At 48.3% G+C, this 21951-nt stretch overlaps 1 protein-coding gene across 5 annotated transcripts in view; it reads right to left on the bottom strand.

Moving 5' to 3' along the window:
- The window catches only part of USO1 (USO1 vesicle transport factor), a 126967-nt gene that overhangs the window by 25718 nt on the left and 79298 nt on the right, over positions 1-21951 (bottom strand). For 3 of the 5 annotated variants that reach the window (XM_073590742.1, XM_073590733.1, XM_073590704.1), the window contains 4 exons: positions 21490-21695; positions 20918-20938; positions 12347-12457; positions 11247-11365 (listed from right to left, as the gene is read on the bottom strand). In XM_073590742.1, the coding sequence (XP_073446843.1) occupies positions 11247-11365; positions 12347-12457; positions 20918-20938; positions 21490-21695 (457 nt within the window). The remainder of the gene's footprint in view (positions 1-11246; positions 11366-12346; positions 12458-20917; positions 20939-21489; positions 21696-21951) is intronic. The other 2 variants (XM_073590713.1, XM_073590722.1) reach the window with 1 other exon arrangement.

Here is a 21951-nt window from a genome sequence, read left to right as displayed (position 1 = left end):
GCCGATATCCCATATGTGGGGGTAAATCACTGTTTGGGCGCACAGTAGAGGTCGGAAGGGAAGGAGTACCGTTTGAATTTTCAACGCAGAATTGGCTGGAATTGAGATTGGACGCCATGTCTCATCTATAGAGCTCCTGATGTGCCTAAACAGTGGAAACCCCCCAATTCTAACTCCAACCCTAACCCCAACACAGCCCTAACCCTAATCCCAACCCTAACCATAACCACAAACCTAACCCTAACACACCCCTAACCCTAATCCCAACCATAACCGTAATCCAAACCCTAACCACAACCATAACCGTAATCCAAACCCTAACCACAATCATAACCGTAATCCAAACCCTAACCCCAACCCTAACTTTAGCCCAAATCCAAACTTTAGCCCCAACCATAACGGGAAAACGGAATTAAGTTTTTCTAATTTTATTATTTTTCCCTAACTAAGGGGATGATAAAGGGGGGTTTGATTTACTATTTTTTTTTTATTTTGATCACTGTGATAAGGTCTATCACAGTGATCAAAATGAACCAACAGGAAAAAATCTCCTAAGAAGAAGCCGGAGGCCCTGGGGACTTCAGGGGGGCCTGCAAGGACAAGGGAGATAGTGGGGAGGGGTGTGTTATTATTGGGGGGACCCTATTTCTCTCCCCTCTGATGTGCAATCACATCAGAGGAGAAATTAAATGGAAAATCTGACTTTTTTTTGCGGACACCGTTATACTGTTAATAACAGCGATCGCAACATCAGGGTCGGTAAAAAAGGACCCAAATCATGTTCAATGGTGTCTTGGCTACCCCCGGGAGTCGAGACCCTGCGGAGACGCTATTAACCTTAAACCTCAGCGCTGTTAAAAAGCGGCGCTGTGGTTTAAGTACAAATGTAGTTAAAGTGCTTCTGTACTGAAGAGTGAAAACTTCCCAATGCGCTTAGATCCCCAGAAACCGTATGTTTGAGAAATCTCTCTCTTTAAAAAGAATCTGACACCAGGTTTTTGCTACCCAGATTCCAGCGATGAATCACTTAGATTACTGGGTGCAGCAATTGTGACACAATCAGAGTCCTTGATAAACTAATGGTATAACCGAGTGGTATGTATAAGCCCATATATGGTTGCAAGCAAGATAAGAGTGGATATGCATGAAATTACCCCTTGACGAAGTCAGACGTCGAAACGCGCGTCACGGTGGACGCATCCAGGGGTATATAGGGCATATGCATACCACTCAGCTTTCCTGTATATTAACTAGCCTATAGACTTATATGCACGTGCACTTTACATAGGATATCTACCTTATGCACATGCAGCTTATTTAGGACATCTATCATCCTAATTACCTGTACTACAATACACTAAATCTGTGACACCTAATATCCCTTCTAGTAATTCTCTATCCAAGCATTTAAGCTACTTTGCTACGTTTATGAACTTTGCACTTTATGTAATATATGATCATATGTATTGTGCCTTGTGATTTAAATTGCAGTCCCATTCGAAAGTGTATATAACTGTCACTGAGTCTTACGTCTGCTTCTCATCTGGTTATTTTTCACCACTCCTATCCAAATTTTTATTCTTATGCAATTAAGGCTAATTTCACATTAGCGTTTTTTTTGCGCAACGCATCGTGCGCAATAGAAACACATGCAAAAAACGCATCATGCGTTTTTGCATGCGTTTGCGGTTTTTATGTGCATTCATTCTCTAGGGGTTAAAACCAGTGTCTACACATTTTTACGCCAAAAACGCATGCGCACGAAAATGCAGACAAACGCATGTCCATGCGCACGCCTGCGTTCCCATAGACTGTAATACGTTATTTTGTCGCATTCCGTGCGCAAGCTTGTGCATGTGTTTTTTTTACGCCTTTTAACGGACCCAAAAATGCAACAGGTTGCGTTTGGCGCGACTAGGCGCATATCTTGAAAAAACGCATGCGCATGAAAACGCATACGAACAAGTGCAAATGCAAGACCATGCACACGCCATGTTAAACAAAGGTACACATGACGCATGCGTATGAACACGCACGATGCGCTGCGCAAAAAAATGCTAATGTGAAACCAGCCTAATAAAGTTATACTATTTGTTTCTCAAGGACTCTTGTATTCGGCTCACTCTTTCTGTCTACATTTATACTTTCACCAATGGGTCTTTAATTGTCCTATATACACATGTGGTGGCAACTTTGATTTTTTTCTCACCTTTAGATATACTCATTGTCAGCCACTATTTACTGCATGTGTTTCTACTTTTGAGATTTTTTTGTATAACGTCATGGGGGCAGTTATCGCTTCATAGTGTCACACTGGCGGGTCCTCTCGGTTTGACTGTTGTCCCACAGACCTGGTACATCATCACAAGCCATGTGCTATGCTTAATTAGCCAGAATCTTACATATAACGGTGGATGCATCCTTCTGTCTGAAGTTGGGATGACCAGCGCATGCATAGTGTGGCGCCGAAGTCAGCGTGTGTGCATACCACACTATGGCATCATTTTATTGCAGTGTTTTCAACAAAATGGGGCTGGATATCACTGTATGTGTTGACTCTGGCGCCATTATAATAAAAACCTTGTATAATTGTACCAATAAAAATGATCGCCACCCCGGCATAGAACAGGTTCAATACAGCTGTGGCCAAAAGTATTGACACCCCTGCAATTTTGTCAGATAATACTCAGTTTCTTCCTGAAAATGATTGCAAACACAAATTCTTTGGTATTATTATCTTCATTTAATTTGTCTTAAATGAAAAAACACAAAAGAGAATGAAGCAAAAAGCAAAACATTGATCATTTCACACAAAACTCCAAAAATGGGCCAGACAAAAGTATTGGCACCCTCAGCCTATTACTTGGTTGCACAACTTTTAGCCAAAATAACTGCGACCAACCGCTTTCGGTAACCATCAATGAGTTTCTTACAATGCTCTGCTGGAATTTTAGACCATTCTTCTTTGGCAAACTGCTCCAGGTCCCTGATATTTGAAGGGTGCCTTCTCCAAACTGCCATTTTTAGATCTCTCCACAGGTGTTCTATGGGATTCAGGTCTGGACTCATTGCTGGCCACCTTAGAAGTCTCCAGTGCTTTCTCTCAAACCATTTTCTAGTGCTTCTTGAAGTGTGTTTTGGGTCATTGTCCTGCTGGAAGACCCATGACCTCTGAGGAGACCCAGCTTTCTCACACTGGGCCCTACATTATGCTGCAAAATTTGTTGGTAGTCTTCAGACTTCATAATGCCATGCACACGGTCAAGCAGTCCAGTGCCAGAGGCAGCAAAGCAACCCCAAAACATCAGGGAACCTCCGCCATGTTTGACTGTAGTTACCGTGTTCTTTTCTTTAAATGCCTCTTTTTTTTCTCCTGTAAACGCTATGTTGATGTCTTTGCCCAAAAAGCTCTACTTTTTTCTCATCTGACCAGAGAACATTCTTCCAAAACGTTTTAGGCTTTTTCAGGTAAGCTTTGGCAAACTCCAGCCTAGCTTTTTTATGTCTCGGGGTAAGAAGTGAGGTTTTCCTGGGTCTCCTACCATACAGTCCCTTTTCATTCAGACGCCGACGGATAGTACGGGTTGACATTGTTGTACCCTCGGACTGCAGGGCAGCTTGAACTTGTTTGGATGTTAGTCGAGGTTCTTTATCCAACATCCGCACAATCTTGCGCTGAAATCTCTTGTCAATTTTTCTTTTCCGTCCACATCTAGGGAGGTTAGCCACAGTGCCATGGGCTTTAAACTTCTTGATGACACTGCGCACGGTAGACACAGGAACATTCAGGTCTTTGGAGACGGACTTGTAGCCTTGAGATTGCTCATGCTTCCTCACAATTTGGTTTCTCAAGTCCTCAGACAGTTCTTTGGTCTTCTTTCTTTTCTCCATGCTCAATGTGGTACACACAAGGACACAGGACAGAGGTTCAGTCAACTTTAATCCATGTCAACTGGCTGCAAGTGTGATTTAGTTATTGCCAATACCTGTTAGGTGCCACAGGTAAGTTACAAGTGCTGTTAATTACACAAATTAGAGAAGCATCACATGATTTTTCGAACAGTGCCAATACTTTTGTCCACCCTCTTTTTTATGTTTGGTGTGGAATTATATCCAATTTGGCTTTAGGACAATTCTTTTTGTGTTTTTTCATTTAAGACAAAATAAATGAAGATAATAACAACAAAGAATTTGTGTTTGCAATAATTTTCAGGAAGAAACTGAGTATTATCTGACAGAATTGCAGGGGTGTCAATACTTTTGGCCACAACTGTAGCTAGTCTAGAATGACCTCATTGTCAACCTGTTATTTTATTAGATAACAGGTTAATGGCAGTTTGTTGGCCGAAAAACCAACTGACAGGTACCTTATACGTCCCACCCTTCTCCGATGTGGAAATTCAGTATATCGGTCGCACTTGAGGAAAGCTTAATGAGGCAACATGAAGAATATAATTTTCATTCTAGATTACAAACTTGATATTACACATTGGAGTGCATATCCTTGATGGCTTTCAATTGGATCACTGAGGGTATGGTGTAACAAACATTCTACATGGCACTAAACTAAGATGGATAGGAGTCTTACCCTCTAATTCCCATTAATTAAAGCATCTAAAAGGCGCATCGACGGTCACTAAGGGGTTAAATGTAACTCATAATTCTCTCCTGCTCGAGAGAATGATGAGAGCTGAGTTGAACACCCGGCGCCGGGGAACGGCGCTTACTGAAATGTTTCTTCCCTGGTGACGGTCCGTGTGGTACTGATGCGGCACACACATGCCAGACGTGTGCCATAAGTACGACACACATGGACACTGACATCTCCGGTACCGAAAATAACAGGATTTTTGGGATTGCTTACCGTAAAATCTGTTTCTCGGAGCCTTCATTGGGGGACACAGAGACCTTGGGTGTATGCTGCTGCCACTAGGAGGCTGACACTATGCACAAAAAAAGATAGCTCCTCCTCCGCAGTGTACACCCCACCGACCGGCAGAGAATTCCTCAGTTAGTGAGAAAGCAGTAGGAGAAGGAACAGAATAGGTTGACAACATAGACAACTCAACTGTAAACATTCAACCAAAGTAAGAACAGGAGCTGTAAAACATGGGAGGGTGCTGTGTCCCCCAATGAAGGCTCCGAGAAACAGATTTTACGGTAAGCAATCCCAAAAATCCTGTTTTCTCGTTCGCCTTATTGGGGGACACAGAGACCTTGGGACGTCCCAAAGCAGTCCCTGGGGTGGGAAACAAACTTCCATCAGGCCAGCGGACTCACCACCGCGGCCTGCAGAATCCGTCTACCTAGGCTGGCGTCCGCCGAAGCGTAGGTGTGGACTCTGTAGAATTTCACAAACGTGTGAACCGATGACCATGTTGCAGCTTTGCAAAGCTGCAGTGCGGAAGCTCTGTGGCGCACCGCCCAGGAGGCACCCACTGCTCGAGTAGAGTGGGCCCTGATACCCGGAGGGGCTCCGCGACGCTTAACACGGTAGGCTTCCAGGATAGCCGATCTGATCCAGCGAGCAATGGTGGCTTTTGACGCCGGGTGACCTTTCCGCGCTCCATCAGGGATAATGAAAAGAGACTCTGTCTTTCGCAAGGAAGTCGTCCTAGACAGATAGACTCTTACTGCCCTAACCAGGTCCAGCTTGTTCAAGGACCGCTCTCGGGGATGAGTTGGATTCGGACAAAAGGACGGGAGCACGATATCCTCGTTGAGGTGAAACGAGGACACCACCTTCGGAAGGAACGAGGGCGGAGGCCGCAGAACTACCTTATCCTGTTGGAGAACCAGAAAGGGAGAGCGGCACGAAAGAGCTGCCAATTCCGACACGCGCCGGACGGAGGTGATGGCCACCAGAAAGGTTACCTTCCAAGAAAGGAGAAAGGGAAATATCCCTGAGGGGTTCAAAGGGCGGACCTTGCAGAACCTCAAGAACCAGATTAAGATCCCATGGATCCACGGGCGCCCGGTACGGCGGGACCGTGTGAGCCACGCCCTGAAGAAAGGTCTTAACCTGAGGACGGGAAGCCAACGTTTTCTGAAACAGGATGGACAGCGCCGAAACTTGACCCTTCAGGGAACTGAGGGCAAGCCCCGCATCCAATCCTGCCTGAAGAAACGCTAGGACTGAAGGGAGCGAAAAGGACATGGGCGCGACGTCATTGGTCTCACACCAAGTGAAATAGGCCTTCCAAGTACGGTAGTAAATCTTGGAAGATGTTGGCTTTCTGGCTCGGATCATGGTCTGAATTACGTGGTCGGAAAATCCTGCTCGTTTCAGAACCTCGGTCTCAACAGCCACGCCGTTAAATTGAGCGGCCGAGAATTGGGGTGGCAAATCGGACCCTGAGACAGCAGATCTGTTCTGTCTGGAAGCCTCCAGGGGGCGTCCGCGAGAAGGTTGACAATGTCCGCGAACCAAGACCTTCTGGGCCAATTCGGGGCGATGAGAATGACCGGAAGTCCTTCTGCCTTGATCTTCTTCAACAGCTTGGGAAGAAGAGGCAGAGGAGGGAACAGGTAGGGAAGTTCGAACTGGGACCAAGGAACGGCCAGGGCGTCGGCGCCCACTGCCAGAGGGTCCCGAGACCTGGACACGAATTGTGGGACTTTCCTGTTGAGGCGAGACGCCATGAGGTCTACATCCGGGGTTCCCCACCGAAGGCAGAGCAGCTGAAACACTTCCGGATGTAGGGACCATTCTCCCGCCGCGAGACCCTCGCGGCTGAGAAAATTGGCGGCCCAGTTGTCTACGCCGGGAATGTGAACCGCGGAGATTGTCGGGACGGAAATCTCCGCCCAACGAAGAATCTTGGACACCTCCGCCAGGGCTGAAACACTCCGTGTTCCTCCTTGGCGGTTGACATATGCCACCGCTGTGGCGTTGTCTGTCTGAATTCGTACCGGCAGTCCCTTGAGGAGCCTTTCCCAGTGGACCAGAGCAAGATGGATCGCTCGAATCTCCAGAACGTTGATCGGTAGTGCTGATTCCCGATCCGACCATCGACCCTGAACAGTGTGGTTGCGGAACACAGCACCCCAACCGAGGAGACTGGCATCTGTGGTTACTATCTGCCAGTGAATGGGAAGGAAGGATCGACCCGATAGAATGAGAGGTGACGACAACCACCAGTTGAGAGACCGCTTGATCCGGTAAGAAAGATGGACAGGGCGATCCAGGGACTGAGGCGACCTGTTCCATTTCGACAGAATGGCCTGCTGGAGAGGCCTGGCGTGAAATTGGGCAAAGGGAACTGCCTCTATTGCCGCGACCATCTTTCCCAGGACCCTCATGGCTGTACGGAGGGATGGGAATCGCGAGGTCTGCAGCGATCGTACTTCCTGCTGCAGAGAGAGAATCTTTTCTTGTGGGAGAAAGACCCTTGACCGACGAGTGTCGAACAGAAGACCTAGAAAGACCAGGCGTTGGGTAGGAACCAGACAGGACTTTTTCCTGTTGACGATCCACCCGAAATTGGAAAGAGTGTCCAGGACGATTGACAAACTTTGGTGAGCCTGTTGGAATGAGGGAGCCTTGATCAGAATATCGTCTAGGTACGGGAAAAGAACGAGGCCTCTGACTCTCAACAAAGCCATCAACGCAGCCATGATCTTCGTGAAGACTCTGGGAGCGGTGGCAAGACCGAAGGGCAGTGCGACAAACTGGTAGTGGTGCTGTCGAATCGCAAAGCGCAGGAACTTCTGATGTCCGGAGAAAATTGGAACATGTAAATAGGCATCTTGGATGTCTATTGAGCACATGAATTCCTGCTCCTCCATGGAGGCGATGACCGAGCGAAGCGACTCCATGCGGAAGTGGCGAAGGCGGACCCTCTTGTTGAGCAGCTTGAGATCCAAGATGGGTCGAACTGCGCCGTCTTTTTTCGGCACTACAAACAGGTTCGAGTAGAACCCCGTGAAGCGCTCCAATTCGGGAACGGGCACAATCACCCCGGAACTGAGGAGAGCGGCGATAGCTGTAGAGAACCCCGGGATCAAGGCTGGATCCTTTGGAGGCCGGGATTCGAAGAAACGATCCCGTGGGAGAGAGACGAACTCTATCTTGTATCCTGAGGATACGACCTCCCTGACCCAGGCGTCCTCCACGGCGGCCAGCCAAACGTCCCTGAAGGAAAGAAGTCGACCTCCCAATTGGAAAGGCCCTTCGCGTGCCCGATGATAGTCATGCTGAAGTAGACCGTCCAGATCTAGATCTGGACGGTCTGCCCTGGGAGGAGTGGGGTCGCCAGGAAGGAGTGGGTCTGAAGGAAACTTTCCTTCTCTCCTGGCGAGCCTGCGGTCTCTGTTGGCTGGAGGAGTTGTCCGCCGTATTGAAACGGCGGAAAGTCCGAAAGGGTCGAAACTGACGCCTTAGTGGGGGTCTGCGAGGCTTGGACTGAGGGAGGAGTGAACTCGTGCCTCCGGTGGCGTCCTTAATAATCTGGTCCAATTGGGACCCAAAGAGGCGCACCCCCTGAAAAGGCAGGTTAGTGAGGGACTTTTTAGAAGACAAGTCCGCTTGCCATGCCTTTAGCCAAAGTGTACGTCGAATTGCAATAACGTTGCTTGACGCCTGAACTGCACAGGATGCAGCATCCAAGGAAGCGGAGAGAAGATAGTCCCCAGCCTGGGAGATCTGATTGGCGAGATTGGCCAAATGCTCCGGTTGCGCCTTATCTAAGATGCCCTGCCGAAGGTCGTCTGCCCACGTGGCTATGGTCTTTGCTGTCCAGGATGAAGCAAAGATTGGACACACCGCCGCTGAAGCCGCTTCAAAGGCAGACTTCGCCAGGGATTCTATAATCCTGTCATTAGAATCCTTTAGGGACGCCACGCCTGAAAGCGGGAGAACCGTGTTATTGGATAGCCTGGACACGGGCGGATCGACTGAGGGAGAGGCCGACCAGTTGTCCGTGAGCTCCTTAGCAAATGGGTAGAGTATGCCGAGACGTTTTCCTCTTTGAAAGCGTCTGGTCGGATCCTCTCTTTCCTTGGTAAAAATTTTCCCAAACTGGGAATGGAAAGGAAAAACCCTGGAGGGAGTTTCTGCCCGTCTGAACGAAACCTCCTGATCTGAGGATTTCGCAGGGGAGTCAGCAATATCGAAGGTATGATGGATCGCAGCAATGAGGTCCTGCACTGTGACCTTCATGCTTGCATCCTGGTCTGAATCGAGCTCTAAAATCCCCTCAGATGACCTGTCCGAAAGCGCTTCCCCTGACTCGGGAGAGGAGGCCCGAGAGGGAGACTGGTGAGAAGGGCTATGCGGTGAGATGGGACTAGGAGAGGATTCCGGCTAGGAATCTTGCCTGGGTCTTTTGCGACTACCGCTGGCTGATTCAGATGGAACAATTTGGGACCTGCTTGGCCCTGCTGAAGAGTCCAGGGGCAACTTATCAAGAACGGCCACCAGGGACTGAGACACCCTGGTGAGGTCTGCCACTGATTGAGAAAGCGAGGAGGCCCAGCCAGGCATGGGGGGCTCACTCTCACCTGGGGCCGCAGATGGCTCCTGGACGGCGTCAGGCTGAATTGGATTGCTACAATCCAGGCAGAGGGGAGTGGACTGGCCTGAGGGAAGTTTGCGATTGCACGAAGAACATGCAAAGTACTTGACTAAAGTGCAGGGGGGGGCGGTAGAGCGGGTACGATCAGACTTAGACATAGTGGAAAACTGAGGTAATGCCGGAAGGTTGGGGGACAGAGGGCGGAGAAGGGTCAGTCTGCAGTGCAGAGCTACTCACGGTCCGGTGTCCCCAGAAGCGATGCTCTGCGACCTGTCAGTGGATGCAGGTCAGAGCGAAATCCGGCCGACAGACCTCCTGAAAAAAACCAGCTGGAGAAGATGCTGTCCAGTGAGGAGCTGGTGCCCGGCTAACAGGCTGGGAAAATGGCGCCGTCCTGAGAAAAAGCGCGCCTTAGGAGAGGAGGGAGGGCGGAGCACCTCGCAGGGTTAAAATTCACCGCCCTCTAGCCAATAGCAGGCTGGGCAGGTGAAGGACAGGCGGTGGGAGGGCCTGGGAAGAGCGGGAGAGAAGCCCGCTTAGAAGAAAGGGGCGGGGGGCGTGGCCGCGACGCAGCGGTAGGCCCGAACTGAAGCCGGGGCCTAAATTAGTTGCGGCGGCCGCCTGTCAGCAGGGGGTCGGCGCGGAAGTCCGAAAAAGTGGGACGCCGCAGTCGCAAGTCGCTCCCAATGGGAAAAAACCCCCTGCTCCCTGTACCCAGAAAGGGGGGAGGGAAGGGGGGGGATGCCCAGCAACATTGAGCTGCGTATAGCCTTGTGGCGACTGCGAGCGACCGCAGCGCCTACCCCTGTGACCATTGAAGAGGTGACCGTCGGGAATGGGCAGCAGGGCCTAATACTCACCTATCCACGATCCGTTACCTGTCTGAAGAAGTCTTGCGTCTCATCCACCCGACAGGCTCTGGTAGGCGAGTGGGAGGGAGACTGGCGACAAGGACCCCTGGAGTCGCTGGCACGTCTTGGTGTCGGCGTCCGTCTGGCTGGTCCTGCCGCGGAGAACCGCAAGGATACGGGGTCGCAGTACACGCCGTACTTGCAGACTCCATGTGGGAGTACAGAAGTGACTTTTCACTCTGTATCCCTCCGTAGAACCTGAAAAGGAACGACGCACAACGAGGTAGATATGGGTCTAATAAAAGACCCGTGTCCACCTCCTACTGACACTAAGCTAAACTGAGGAATTCTCTGCCGGTCGGTGGGGTGTACACTGCGGAGGAGGAGCTATCTTTTTTTGTGCATAGTGTCAGCCTCCTAGTGGCAGCAGCATACACCCAAGGTCTCTGTGTCCCCCAATAAGGCGAACGAGAAATCAGGACGTGTGAAAGAGGCCTTATAGCGGGTTTTTATGTTTGGCAGCTGTCACACGCTAAAAGACGCTTTTTATTGCAAAAAAGAGTTTTTGCATCACCACATATTGAGAGCTAGAATTTTTCCATATTTTGGCCCACAGAGTCATGTGAGGTCTTGTTTTTTGCGGGACGAGCTGATGTTTTTATTGGTATAATTTTTAGGCACATGACATTTTTTGATCACTTTCTATTCTGATTTTTGGGAGACAGAATGAGCAAAAACCAGTGTTTCATCTTTTTCTCTTTTTTTTTTTTTTTTTTTTTTGGGGGGGAGGGGGGCGTTTACATCCCATCATTGTGTACAAGACCTCTATGCTGTGACATCATTGTGTACTAGACTTCTACATGTGACATTACACACTTACTTGGTATTGCCTTCAAATGAGTTATCATTATAGTAAATGCAGATTCCTAGAAGCAAAGCACACAAGCCCTGAACAAGCTGCTCCTCTTCTCCAAGGTTCTCGGATATCTGCCCTGTGAGCTGGAAATTCATTAAGGAAGAAAAAAAAACTAAAAAAATAGTTATATTTCACTAGTTTTGTTAGTATTTTAAAGTTAAAGGTCAAGATTGAGTTTCAAAATGGATCATATGAAAAAGGTTTAAAAGCAAGATTTGGGTTTGGGAAGGACAATAATTGGGAATTTGACCTCAAGACACTTTTGTAACGGATTCAAAGGATTTGTAATGAATAAGAAAATGCTCACACGAGAATTGATAATTAATTGGAGTGTTGAAGCCATTAAAAATAACTCGTAATATACAAACACTATAATTTTTGTGCAGATCCCTGGGTGAATTTTGAGGTCCACATACGCCTATCATTCCTTTTATTTCCCCAACTATTTTGATTATAGACTTAAAGTGCTATTACAACACAGGAGTGTCTTGCTGTCCAGCCTACCAACATCATGTTTGATGGGTGGGGTGTGCGCCCGCCTGATAAACCAGGGCAGCCGTTAGGCTGAACATATGTGCCCACGATGCCTCTGAAAAATTGGATGCTCCGTGATTGTGACAGCAGGGAAGTCAGCACCTTTACAGACCAGTATCTGGGCTATTGGACATGCACTGCACCTATTCTATGGGCTTAATTGGGGATGGTAAGAGGTGGCTTGGGATTAGAAACACTGCAGAAACGTACGCTCCAGACACCAGGCAGGCCACATAGGAATAACAATAGGCCAAGAAACAGATGTGTGGCACTGCTGCCAGATTAAGTGGAAACCGCGAAGTGGGTGAGAATACAATATCAGGAGTATGGAAGACTTTGAAGAGATCAGTCCAATGGGCGAGATGCTCATTTTTGCCATATCTAGTGACACATGGCCCTTTTGAATGATGGAAATAGAATTTTAAATAAAAGGATATAACTTTGGCATTCTCTTCTCAGTTCGGTTATTGCATTTGTAGAAAAGTGATAACAGCATTTAGACAGTAAATACTCATAACAATAAAGGATACAAAAGGCACATTAGCTGCATTGTGTAGGAAATGTGTAACAGCAATGGGACAGTTGGTTAACCAAGTGCACAGCAGCATTAACAGTCCGACTCTGGTCTGCACCTTACTGCCCTGCAAAAAGGGACAATACACAAGCACTTATGAGATTAGGCCACAATGTTAAGTGATTCGTAGAAGCAAGGCAGACCGACAAGTAGATGGCCCCCCAGCTGTTACTAGTGTAGCAGCTTACACTGAATAGGATAGATAAAATATAATACTAGACAAACTGTCCTTACAAAAGGCCATCAATGTGTGACTGATCAGAGTGCAAATAAGATCATCCCTGCCAAGCACGGACTCTGTTTATTGGGCATCTCTACCGACGCCATCCTAATTGACTGCCGGCTCCCCGCTGCCAAACTAGGTGGAGCCGACTGTCAATAAGCAAAGCGTCTGCAGTGATAGAGCAGACCAGAAGAGAAGGTTCTGCTCTGCTGACGAGGGGTTAATTTCATCAGGGTATTCACCGGCTGAGCCAACAGAGATCGTCCCTGTGCAGAACAGGCGCAGGGACTGTTCCCTGTTCTTCTACATAGAGATGATATGTATCATTATAATCCTGTCTGTGATCATAATGAGCCTGCTGAAAAATCATCTGTACAGAACAGTGAGTATGGAGAAAAGCTTAGAGACCAGATTGAAAACTACAAAATTTCTAATTTAAATTTATTTTTTTTTAATTGTGGAATGGAAAATGTAAATGAATATTCCAAAAACTGCGCAAATATATTTCACCTAAAACGATAGGTTATTTTCAGATGACACATTTCCTTTACATTTTACAGATGCTTTTTGAAGACCGCGGGAGGCCTAGCAGCTGTCACTATTGAGTCCCAAAAGCCATAGGCTTAAGATAGGATTATGCTATATTTTTACCGTTTTTTAAAAATCTTCATTCTGGAAATAAGCGGTAGTCATAAGTTTTCCAAATGCGATCTGCGTCCATCTATACAGGACATCAGAAAATCATTTGGAGCAAAATATATACCTGTATATATAGAACATGCGTGACCAAATAAAATAGGGATTTTTGTGTACTCACCGTAAAATCCTTTTCTCTGAGCCAATCATTGGGGGACACAGAGACAGTGGGTGTTATGCTGCTGGCCACTAGGAGGACACTAAGTAAACCAGAAAAAAGTTAGCTCCTCCCCTGCAGTATACACCCTCTCGCTGGCTGAGATTTCTCCAGTTCGGTGAAAAAAGCAGCAGGAGCATAAACAGTCAAAAATAACCATAACTAAGTCAAAGCCTAAGAATGCTACAGTGAGCCAATAGGCTAAACAGGGTGGGTGCTGTTTAACCCAATGATTGGCTCAGAGAAAAGGATTTTACGGTGAGTACACAAAAATCCCTATTTCTCCTACGCCTCATTGGGGGACACAGACAGTGGGACGTTCTAAAGCAGTCCCTGGGTGGGGAGCATACATCTGCTAATACCCCATGTACCAAAGAGTCAACAGTGAGGTACTGCCGATAGCAGGCTGCATCCGCAGAGGCCTGAGAATGAATTAGGCAATGTTTGTTAAGGTATGCAGGCTGGATCAAGTCGCAGCCTTGCGGACAGGCCTGAGAATGAAATTGGTAATATATTTTGTAAAAAGTATGCAGACTTGACAAGTCGCAGCCTTGCAGACCTGTTCTGCCGAGGCCTGGTGCCGAATGGCCGAAGAGGCGCCCACTGACCAGGTAGAGTGCGCGTTCCTGATACAGTAGAACTACTGAATCGCCAGGGGAATCCACCTGGCTAGCGTTGCTTTGACACGGCTAGACCCTTCCTATGCCCCTCTGGAAGCATGAACAGGGCATCTGGCTTGTGGAAGGGAGCCGTCCGCGAGATGTACCGTCTCAGCGCCCTAACCACATCCAGGGAGTTGAGGGCCTTCTCAATGCGATGGACTGGAGTCAGACAGTCCCCCGGAGTTCTAGTGGTAAATCGGGCCCTGCAAGTGTAGATCCATGCAATCTGGAAGTTGCCAGGGGACGTTGGCAACTAGTTGTATTAGTTCTGCATACCATGCTCGGCGCGGCCAATCTGGCGCGACAAGGATCACTGGTACTGCCTCTGCTCTGATCTTCTTAATGACCCTCGGAAGCAAGGGAAGAGGAGGGAAGATGTACGGGAGCTGGTGCCATAGCAGAACTAGGGCGTCCACTCCAATGGCGCATGGATCACGTGATCGGGAAATGAACCGAGGAACCTTGTTGTTTAGTCTTGAGGCCATGAGATCCACATCTGGAGTCCCTCAACGATGACAAATCTGTTGAAAAACCTCCGGATGAAGAGACCACTTCCCCGAGGCAATGCCTTGGCGACTGAGAAAATCTGCCGGCCAATTTTCTACGCTCGGCCCAATGGAGGATGTGACTCACTTCGTGCATGGCCATCCTGCTCCGGGTACCTCCCTGGCGGTTGATATACGCTACAGCCGTGGCGTTGTGGGATTGGAACTTGATGAGACCTGTGAGGAGACGGTGGAAACTCCGTAGAGCTAAACTGATTGCTTGCATCTCCAAAATGTTGATGGGGAGGCTGACTCTCGGGTTGACCAATGACCCTGTTCCGTGTGGCGACGAAAGACCGCTCCCCAGCTGAGACTTGCGTCGGTGGTTACTACCAACCATCTTACTGGGAGAAAAGACCTCCCTTGATTCAGGGAGGACCTCAGTGTCCACCACCTGAGGGATTGCCTGACCCGCAGGGACAGAGGGATCCAACGGTCCAGGGAGAACGGGTACTTGTCCAAAGCTAACAGCAACGCGTGTTGTAAGGGACATTGGTAGAACTGTGCAAATGGAACTGCTTCCATCGCTGACACCAACTTTCCTAGAACTCTCATGCCGAAACTAGTAGAGTGAGAAAACAGTCGCGCTGCCTGTTGTAAGGCTTGGGTCTCTCCTGGAGGGAGAAAGACCAACCCGTGGGAAGTGTCCAAGATCTTCCCTTAAACGGGAAATCTGCTGAGCCGGTTTTGGGAAAGACTTGTCAAAGGTTATCTTCCACCCCAGACGATAAAGTGTATTTACTGTTATCCATGGATTTCTCGCAGGCTGGAAGGGACGGTCCCTTGATAAGCAGGTCGCCTGGATACGGTAACACCACCACTCCCCGAGGGTGGAGAATGGCCGCGCCAGCCGCCATGACCTTGGTAAAGACCCTGGGGGCGGTGGCGAGTCCGAAGGGCAAGACAACGAACTGCCAGTGTTCCTTGTGAATTGCAAAACGCAGAAACTGCTGGAGGGACGGGCAGATCGGAATGTGAAGGTAAGCGTCCTTGGTGTCGATGGATGCTAGGAACTCTCCTTTTTCCATGGAAGCGACAACTGATCAGAGAAATTCCATTCAGAAACGCCGTAACCTGACAAACTGATTTAACAGTTTGAGATCGAGAATGGGTGACATCGTCCCGTCCTTTTTTGGAAACACAAAAAGGTTTGAATATAATCCTCTGAACCTTTCGTGATGAGGGACCGGAATGATGACTCCGACCCTTAACAGAGCCTGAACAGCCCGAAGGAAGGCTCTTGTCTTTTTCTTGGGGGGAGAGGAAAGGAAAAACCCGAGTTGGAGGGGGGAGAAGAAAGTTCTATCCTGTATCCGGAGGACACCAGCTCCCTGACCCACTTGTCGTCATTGGGTAGATCTATGAGACCTGGCTCCCCTAGATCCAGAAGCCCTAGGCCTGGGTTTCCAAGAACGGTTAGGTGTGTATGACCAACCTGATGCGAAAGAGAAGGTAGAGGAGGACCAACCGGAATTGTTGCGAGAAGATCGAAAATGCGCCGGCTGTTGGTTGCGAAACAGCTGAACAGCCCGTTGTTGAGGAAGTAATTTACTTTTTCCCCTCCGGTAGTATCAGAAATGAGCTGGTCTAGTCCAGTCTCTCTCCAAAAAGACGACCCGCTTGAAAAGGGGGGAGAAGTCAACAATCTTTTAGATGTGGCATGCGCCCACCAGCGCCCTGGGGCTCTTCTAATGGAGACCGCATGAGCGGCAGCTTGAGCCGCGCAATTGTCGGCATCAAAAGAAGCGTCTACTACAAAGTCCGCTGCGTGAAGCATCTGGCTGGCGACAGTGGTTGTCTCCGGAGGTAGATTGGTGCCCAGGAAGGCATTAATCAGTACTTCTGTCCAAGCTGCCATGCCTTAGTAACCTAAACTGCCGCGAAGGATGGAAAAACGTCACTCCTGAAGCTTCAAAAAAATTGAAGAGGGCAGGGTAGCCAATTTGACGATCGGAGGGGTTTTTTTTACTGAGGAACCCTCAGAAACAGATAGGAGTGTTGCAGAAGCAAGACGCGGTACAGGAGGTTCCACCATAGGGAACTGTAATCGACCGTTCATTAGGTCTGGATTAAAAGGGTATTTTAGCCAGAGTAAACTTTTGCCCAGTGAACCACTTATGTGGCCGATCCCTATCTTACTGGACGGCTGGTAAATAACTAGCGCACACGCTTGTTCCTCAAATGATAGGGATTGCTGGAGCGGGAATATTTTCCTCATCTAACTTCAGAATCCTGTTGACTGATTCTATAAGAGAATCAAGCAACTTTTGATGAGATGGGGGATTCTGAGGGCTGACGCGACAGATACGAATTCAGAGTCATGCTTGCTGTGAACCTCAGGAGAGGGCGAGCGAGAGACAGGAGTCGCTGATGCTGAGGCGCGAACGCGACTGGGGGACGCGCCATGGGTCCAGTTTTCCAGAGACAGTGCTCCCGGAGGGAGACTATAGCCTGGGTCAGAGATTCAACCGACCGTGACAGGGGCGCAGCCCACTCAGGGGTACCAGACAGAGGAGGCCCGTCAGCAGCGGCTCCGAGGGGCATTGGAGCGCAGGTCGGGTCACAGTTCAGACGCAGGCCGGGTCGCGGTCTGTGCACTGGGTAAGGCCGACCTGCAAGTGGTACACACGGTAGAAAAACACAGTGTGCTTCTTAGCAGCCCGTTTAGCCTCCTTAGAGTGAGGCATAGTGCTCCAGAAAGGGTTAACGGCAGAGAGACTGCAGCTGGAGGGAATGTGCCGGGAAGGGGTTAAGCTTTAATCTGAGGGCAGATGCAGCTTACCCACGGTTCTGTGTTACGTCCCCCGGGAGGAAAAAAACAGTGGCCCTGTGGCGTCACCCGGTATTCGGCTGCTCCTGAAAGGGTTAACTGCAGCAGAGGTAACAGACATGGCCCCCGAGATTAGAATTGCGCGTCTCGTTGAGTATGAGAGGCGCCAAGAGGAGGCGGCGGTGACGTTAGCGTGGGCGGCGCTATTCAAATTGCGGCCTAGCAGGCCGGAAAAGCCGGAGACTAAATTTTTGGCTTACCCGCGGTAGGCGCCAGGGGCGGCGCTATTTAAATTGGCCTTCCCGCGGTAAGCGCCGGGCGGGGGGGGGGGGGGCGACCGGGCGCCAGTGTACCACTGCTGACGCTAAGTCAGCGCTTCTCCCTGGGACAAAGACCCGACCCCATACCTCCACTCCTGTGCTCAGTCAGGTCGTCGCTGTCCAGGGCCTTTCTCATCCTCCAGGCGATGTAGCAGAGCTGGAGGAAGTTTTACAGGGAGGTATTGCTCAATCGATCCTCCCTCTGGGCAGGGGGACGGAGAGCTCTGGGGCTGATTCAGGGCATCCGAAAAAGCGCTGTTCAGGTCTTTCTCCAAGCACTCCTGTTGCGCTTGCCCTCGTATCCGTGGAACCATCATAAGAGGAATACAGCCCCATTCGTCGCAGGAAAGTCTACATGAAGGGTTACTCCACGTGCTTGCCTGTTGTTGGTTCGGGGGAGAGCGGGCCGTAGAGAGGAACCGTCGCCCCCTTCACTCCGTTAATTAAAAAATAAAAATTTACAGAAAATTCAAAAATAAAATAAAAACGGTGGGGTCTGAAACCAGACCCAAGTGCCTCCTACAGACACTAAGCAAGAACTGGAGAAATCTCAGCCAGCGAGAGGGTGTATACTGCAGGGGAGGAACTTTTTTTCTGGTTTACTTAATGTCCTCCTAGTGGCCAGCAGCATAACACCCACTGTCTCTGTGTCCCCCAATGAGGCGTAGGAGAAATAAGCCGATTGTTTTACAGAGATCTGTGCACATAGTTATGTGCCCCTCTAACTGGCAATTGTTATTTGTCTAATTCGTAAGAAAAAAAGATGAGAAAACTGGGCTAGAAAAAAGACTTCTCTGCGCACACAATGAGGGATAGAAACCATTCCCGGCATGCCAGGACTATTAGTTACGTGTCCTAGGTCAGACATTGTACAAACAGCAACCAAGTTAGTAGGTTGTTTAGGAAACTCCATAATGCAATAGCAAAACGATTATAAGATTAGTGAAAGTCAATTTTAGAAATCTATTTAAGGTGGCCATATACTGGTAGCCAGAACAAATTTGGGGAGAGGAGTATAAGCCACTGCCAGACATTATCTTTCACGAGAATTAAAGGATCAGGTAAGGGTGGTTTCACATTAGCATTTCAGGGCGCAGCGACGGCCTGCGCACGACTTCCGCTAAGCCCTGCCTCCTCCAGTAGCTCCGTCTACGCGCACATGACGCTGCATGCGTCCTGCGTCCCCTATCTTTATCACTGGGGACGCAGGCCGTGCGCAGTAAGCATTTGGCGGCTCATGCGTCCTTTTGACGGTGCGCCGACCAGCGCCAAACGCAACCTGTTGCAATTTGGTTGCGCTCGGCGCACAGTCAAGAGGATGCATGCGCCGCCAAATGCATACTGCGCACGGCCTGCGTTCCCAGTGATAAAGATAGGGGACGCAGGAAGCATGCAGCGTCATGCGCCCGTAGGCGGAGCTACCGGAGGCGCGGCAGGGGGCGGGGAAAAAAATGTCACAATGTTGTTTTCATTCGAAATGTCAGCAGACCGGATAGGTCCTCTGTTATTCAATCTTGTTAAATTACATCTACATACATCAGTCTTCCCAAAACTATGAGATTCTCAATTTTCAGCATTTATTTGCTTCTGGAGGAATATCCATTTGAAAAGGAACTGCTTTCCACTAGGTTCACACTCATCCAGTGCTCTCCATCAAGCACTATGTTGGGGTGTCTGACCTGTGAGAATCCCCGAAAATCTGTACTCCGACGGGAAGCCATGATGCTGACGGAGCTACTCTGACCTCTGTCCTGGAAGTATTCACCTTTTTCAAAACATGCATAAAAACGTAAGTTGCTTGTTTTCATGAATGTCTGAAAAAGACAAATACAGCCAAGACGGAGGTCAGACAGTGTCCACATTTACTCTATCAGCTCCATTTAAGTCATTGGCTACATCAGGGACCTGTTGGGACTCACGATGGAATGGATTATTTTGAGGACTCCAACATAAACCCCCAACATAGTGCTTGCCAGAGAGCACTGCAGAATGTGAACCTAGCCTAGCAGGAGCCATTCTTACTGCAAAAAACATTGGAAAAGTGGAGCAATTAATACCCATTTGTTTTGAAGTAAGGGAGACTAAAAATAAAATTTTCTTTCCAAACAATAATGACCTAGGAGAACATCTTGGATTATGGATTGCTTCTTCAGCCCTAAGTTTAGTTAAGAAATGTATGATTTTTGATGGCATGAAATGGTCATGAGTGCAAAGGATTGCTTGTGGATAGAGATGAGGGAATTGATTCTCAGGACCATGATCCAGGGATCACTTTGTGGCCACCAAACGGGAGCCTTGTTAACTGTCTCCTACCTGCCAACATCCATGAAGTCTTTTCTGGTTTGTAGACTTGGTGTGACATCATTGTTGCGACGTGATGCAATATGACGCCATGCTTACTAATCAGAAGAGATGCTAGCAGGTAGGAAGCGGTTGGCAGGGGTCAAGTCAGGCTGACGTGTAATTCTGACATGGCCACTGGACCAGGATCCTGAGAATCGAACCGCTCATCTCTATCTGTGGGTAACAGCAATGGCTGTTGGGTCAATTCAAACTATTCATTTTCACGAAATCTTGGGACGGCGACAACTTCAGAGAAAGTTTTACTTGCATTCAAACAAGGATCTGCATGGGGATACATCAGGAACAAGACAGAAAAGATGAATGTAGAAAATGAAATTCACCCTTAAGTAAAAGAAAGGTGCGAAGGACATTTAAATGAGATTTGGTTTATTACTTTAAAGATGCAACTGCAGCATTCAACACAGAACTAATGTTCTGTCCGTGAAATATAAAGATATTAAATATAATATGAATACAATAAATATAATACAAGAAACCTTCTATGCCGATCTTTTTGGTGATACAGAATGCATCTTAAAATAAGGAATTAAGTGCCTCGTCCATCTCTCCCGACTCTAGAAGACATGGACTCTAGAATCATGGAGCAGTCATGCTGCTTACTGAAAGCACCAGTGATGAGCCCAGCACCCTCTAATGGGAACACTCCAGCAGAGGAAAGAACATGTGAGTAAGAGTCACTTCAGAGCAGTTAATAAAAGGTTAAACGGGAGAAAAAAAAACAAGACCCATACAGAAAAAGCCAGTAAAAGAAGCCCTGCAGTGTCAGAAAGCAGTGCCAACATATACATACCCGTCTGTCGATCTTATCCCCCTGCAAATTATGTCATAAATGTAGTTATTAGAATTATTATTATGACACTTTTAAGCTTTGTAATGGATTTCATCCCAAATCACCAAAAATTGTGCACTTGTATTAGAGATAGGATAACAGACTTGTAGGACTCTGGTCAATTGGCCAGGTCAATAATCTGTGACCGCTGGATGGGAGGCCTGCGAGATGTCCTCCCGTAGGTTTGCCATCTAGCTGTCACAGATTAGTAACTTGGCTGATGGACTGGAGTGCTGCAAATTGATTCTTCCATCTAATTCCTATACTATGTACTGTTCCCATATTTCTCAGTAACCCTATTACAGCTGCATACCCTCTTACTTCACTGCCCGAAATTGAACAAAACCTTGGAAGTCTATAGAAAGTAGGATCTGAGCACCAGCACTACATTGGTTTCCCAAACTGTAATCTACTTTAGAGCTTCCTACTGATGAAACACTGGAAAAAGGGAGACTTATTAAAGTTTACTAGAAGTACTGTGAAATCCCCACAAATGCTTTGGCTTACTTCAGTTGCCATGTGAATACTGGTACCTGTGCCAAGATGTTGGTACATTGCTGCAGCAGAGATACAGGTGGGTTGCCAATACTCGTAGCCAGCTGGACTCGGAGCAGCTGTTCTTTCTGTGTGGAATTGTCTAGCAATGCATGAGCCAGCGCCACTGCCGCACACCAGTTTGAGAGTGAATCTGTAGAAAAGAGACCTCCGCAGAGTAGCTGACCGGCAGACAATGAAGTAGCTGTGGGAAGGGGCAGACATTAATATGCATCCGTTCCCTATAATGTAAAATTTAGCAGAATTCCATAACCTTAACCACCACATGTTTAGGAACAGTGCTCTACAATTAAATTAATCAGACCTATCATATTTACAAATCGCCAATGTGACTGGGTCCGTATTCAGCTCCTTAGGCTCATCCGCACCATGGATAGGTACAGGAGCTGCCTGCCATTACCTGCACGATTTCTCCATCGCTTCATTGGGGGACACAGGAA

The sequence above is a fragment of the Dendrobates tinctorius genome, unplaced genomic scaffold (genome assembly GCF_039654945.1).
Source record: "Dendrobates tinctorius isolate UK_male_01 unplaced genomic scaffold, ASM3965494v1 ptg000011l, whole genome shotgun sequence".
Lineage (NCBI taxonomy): Eukaryota > Metazoa > Chordata > Amphibia > Anura > Dendrobatidae > Dendrobates > Dendrobates tinctorius.
Note: the sequence above shows the minus strand (reverse complement) of the source record. Positions and strands in the feature narration are given on the sequence as shown.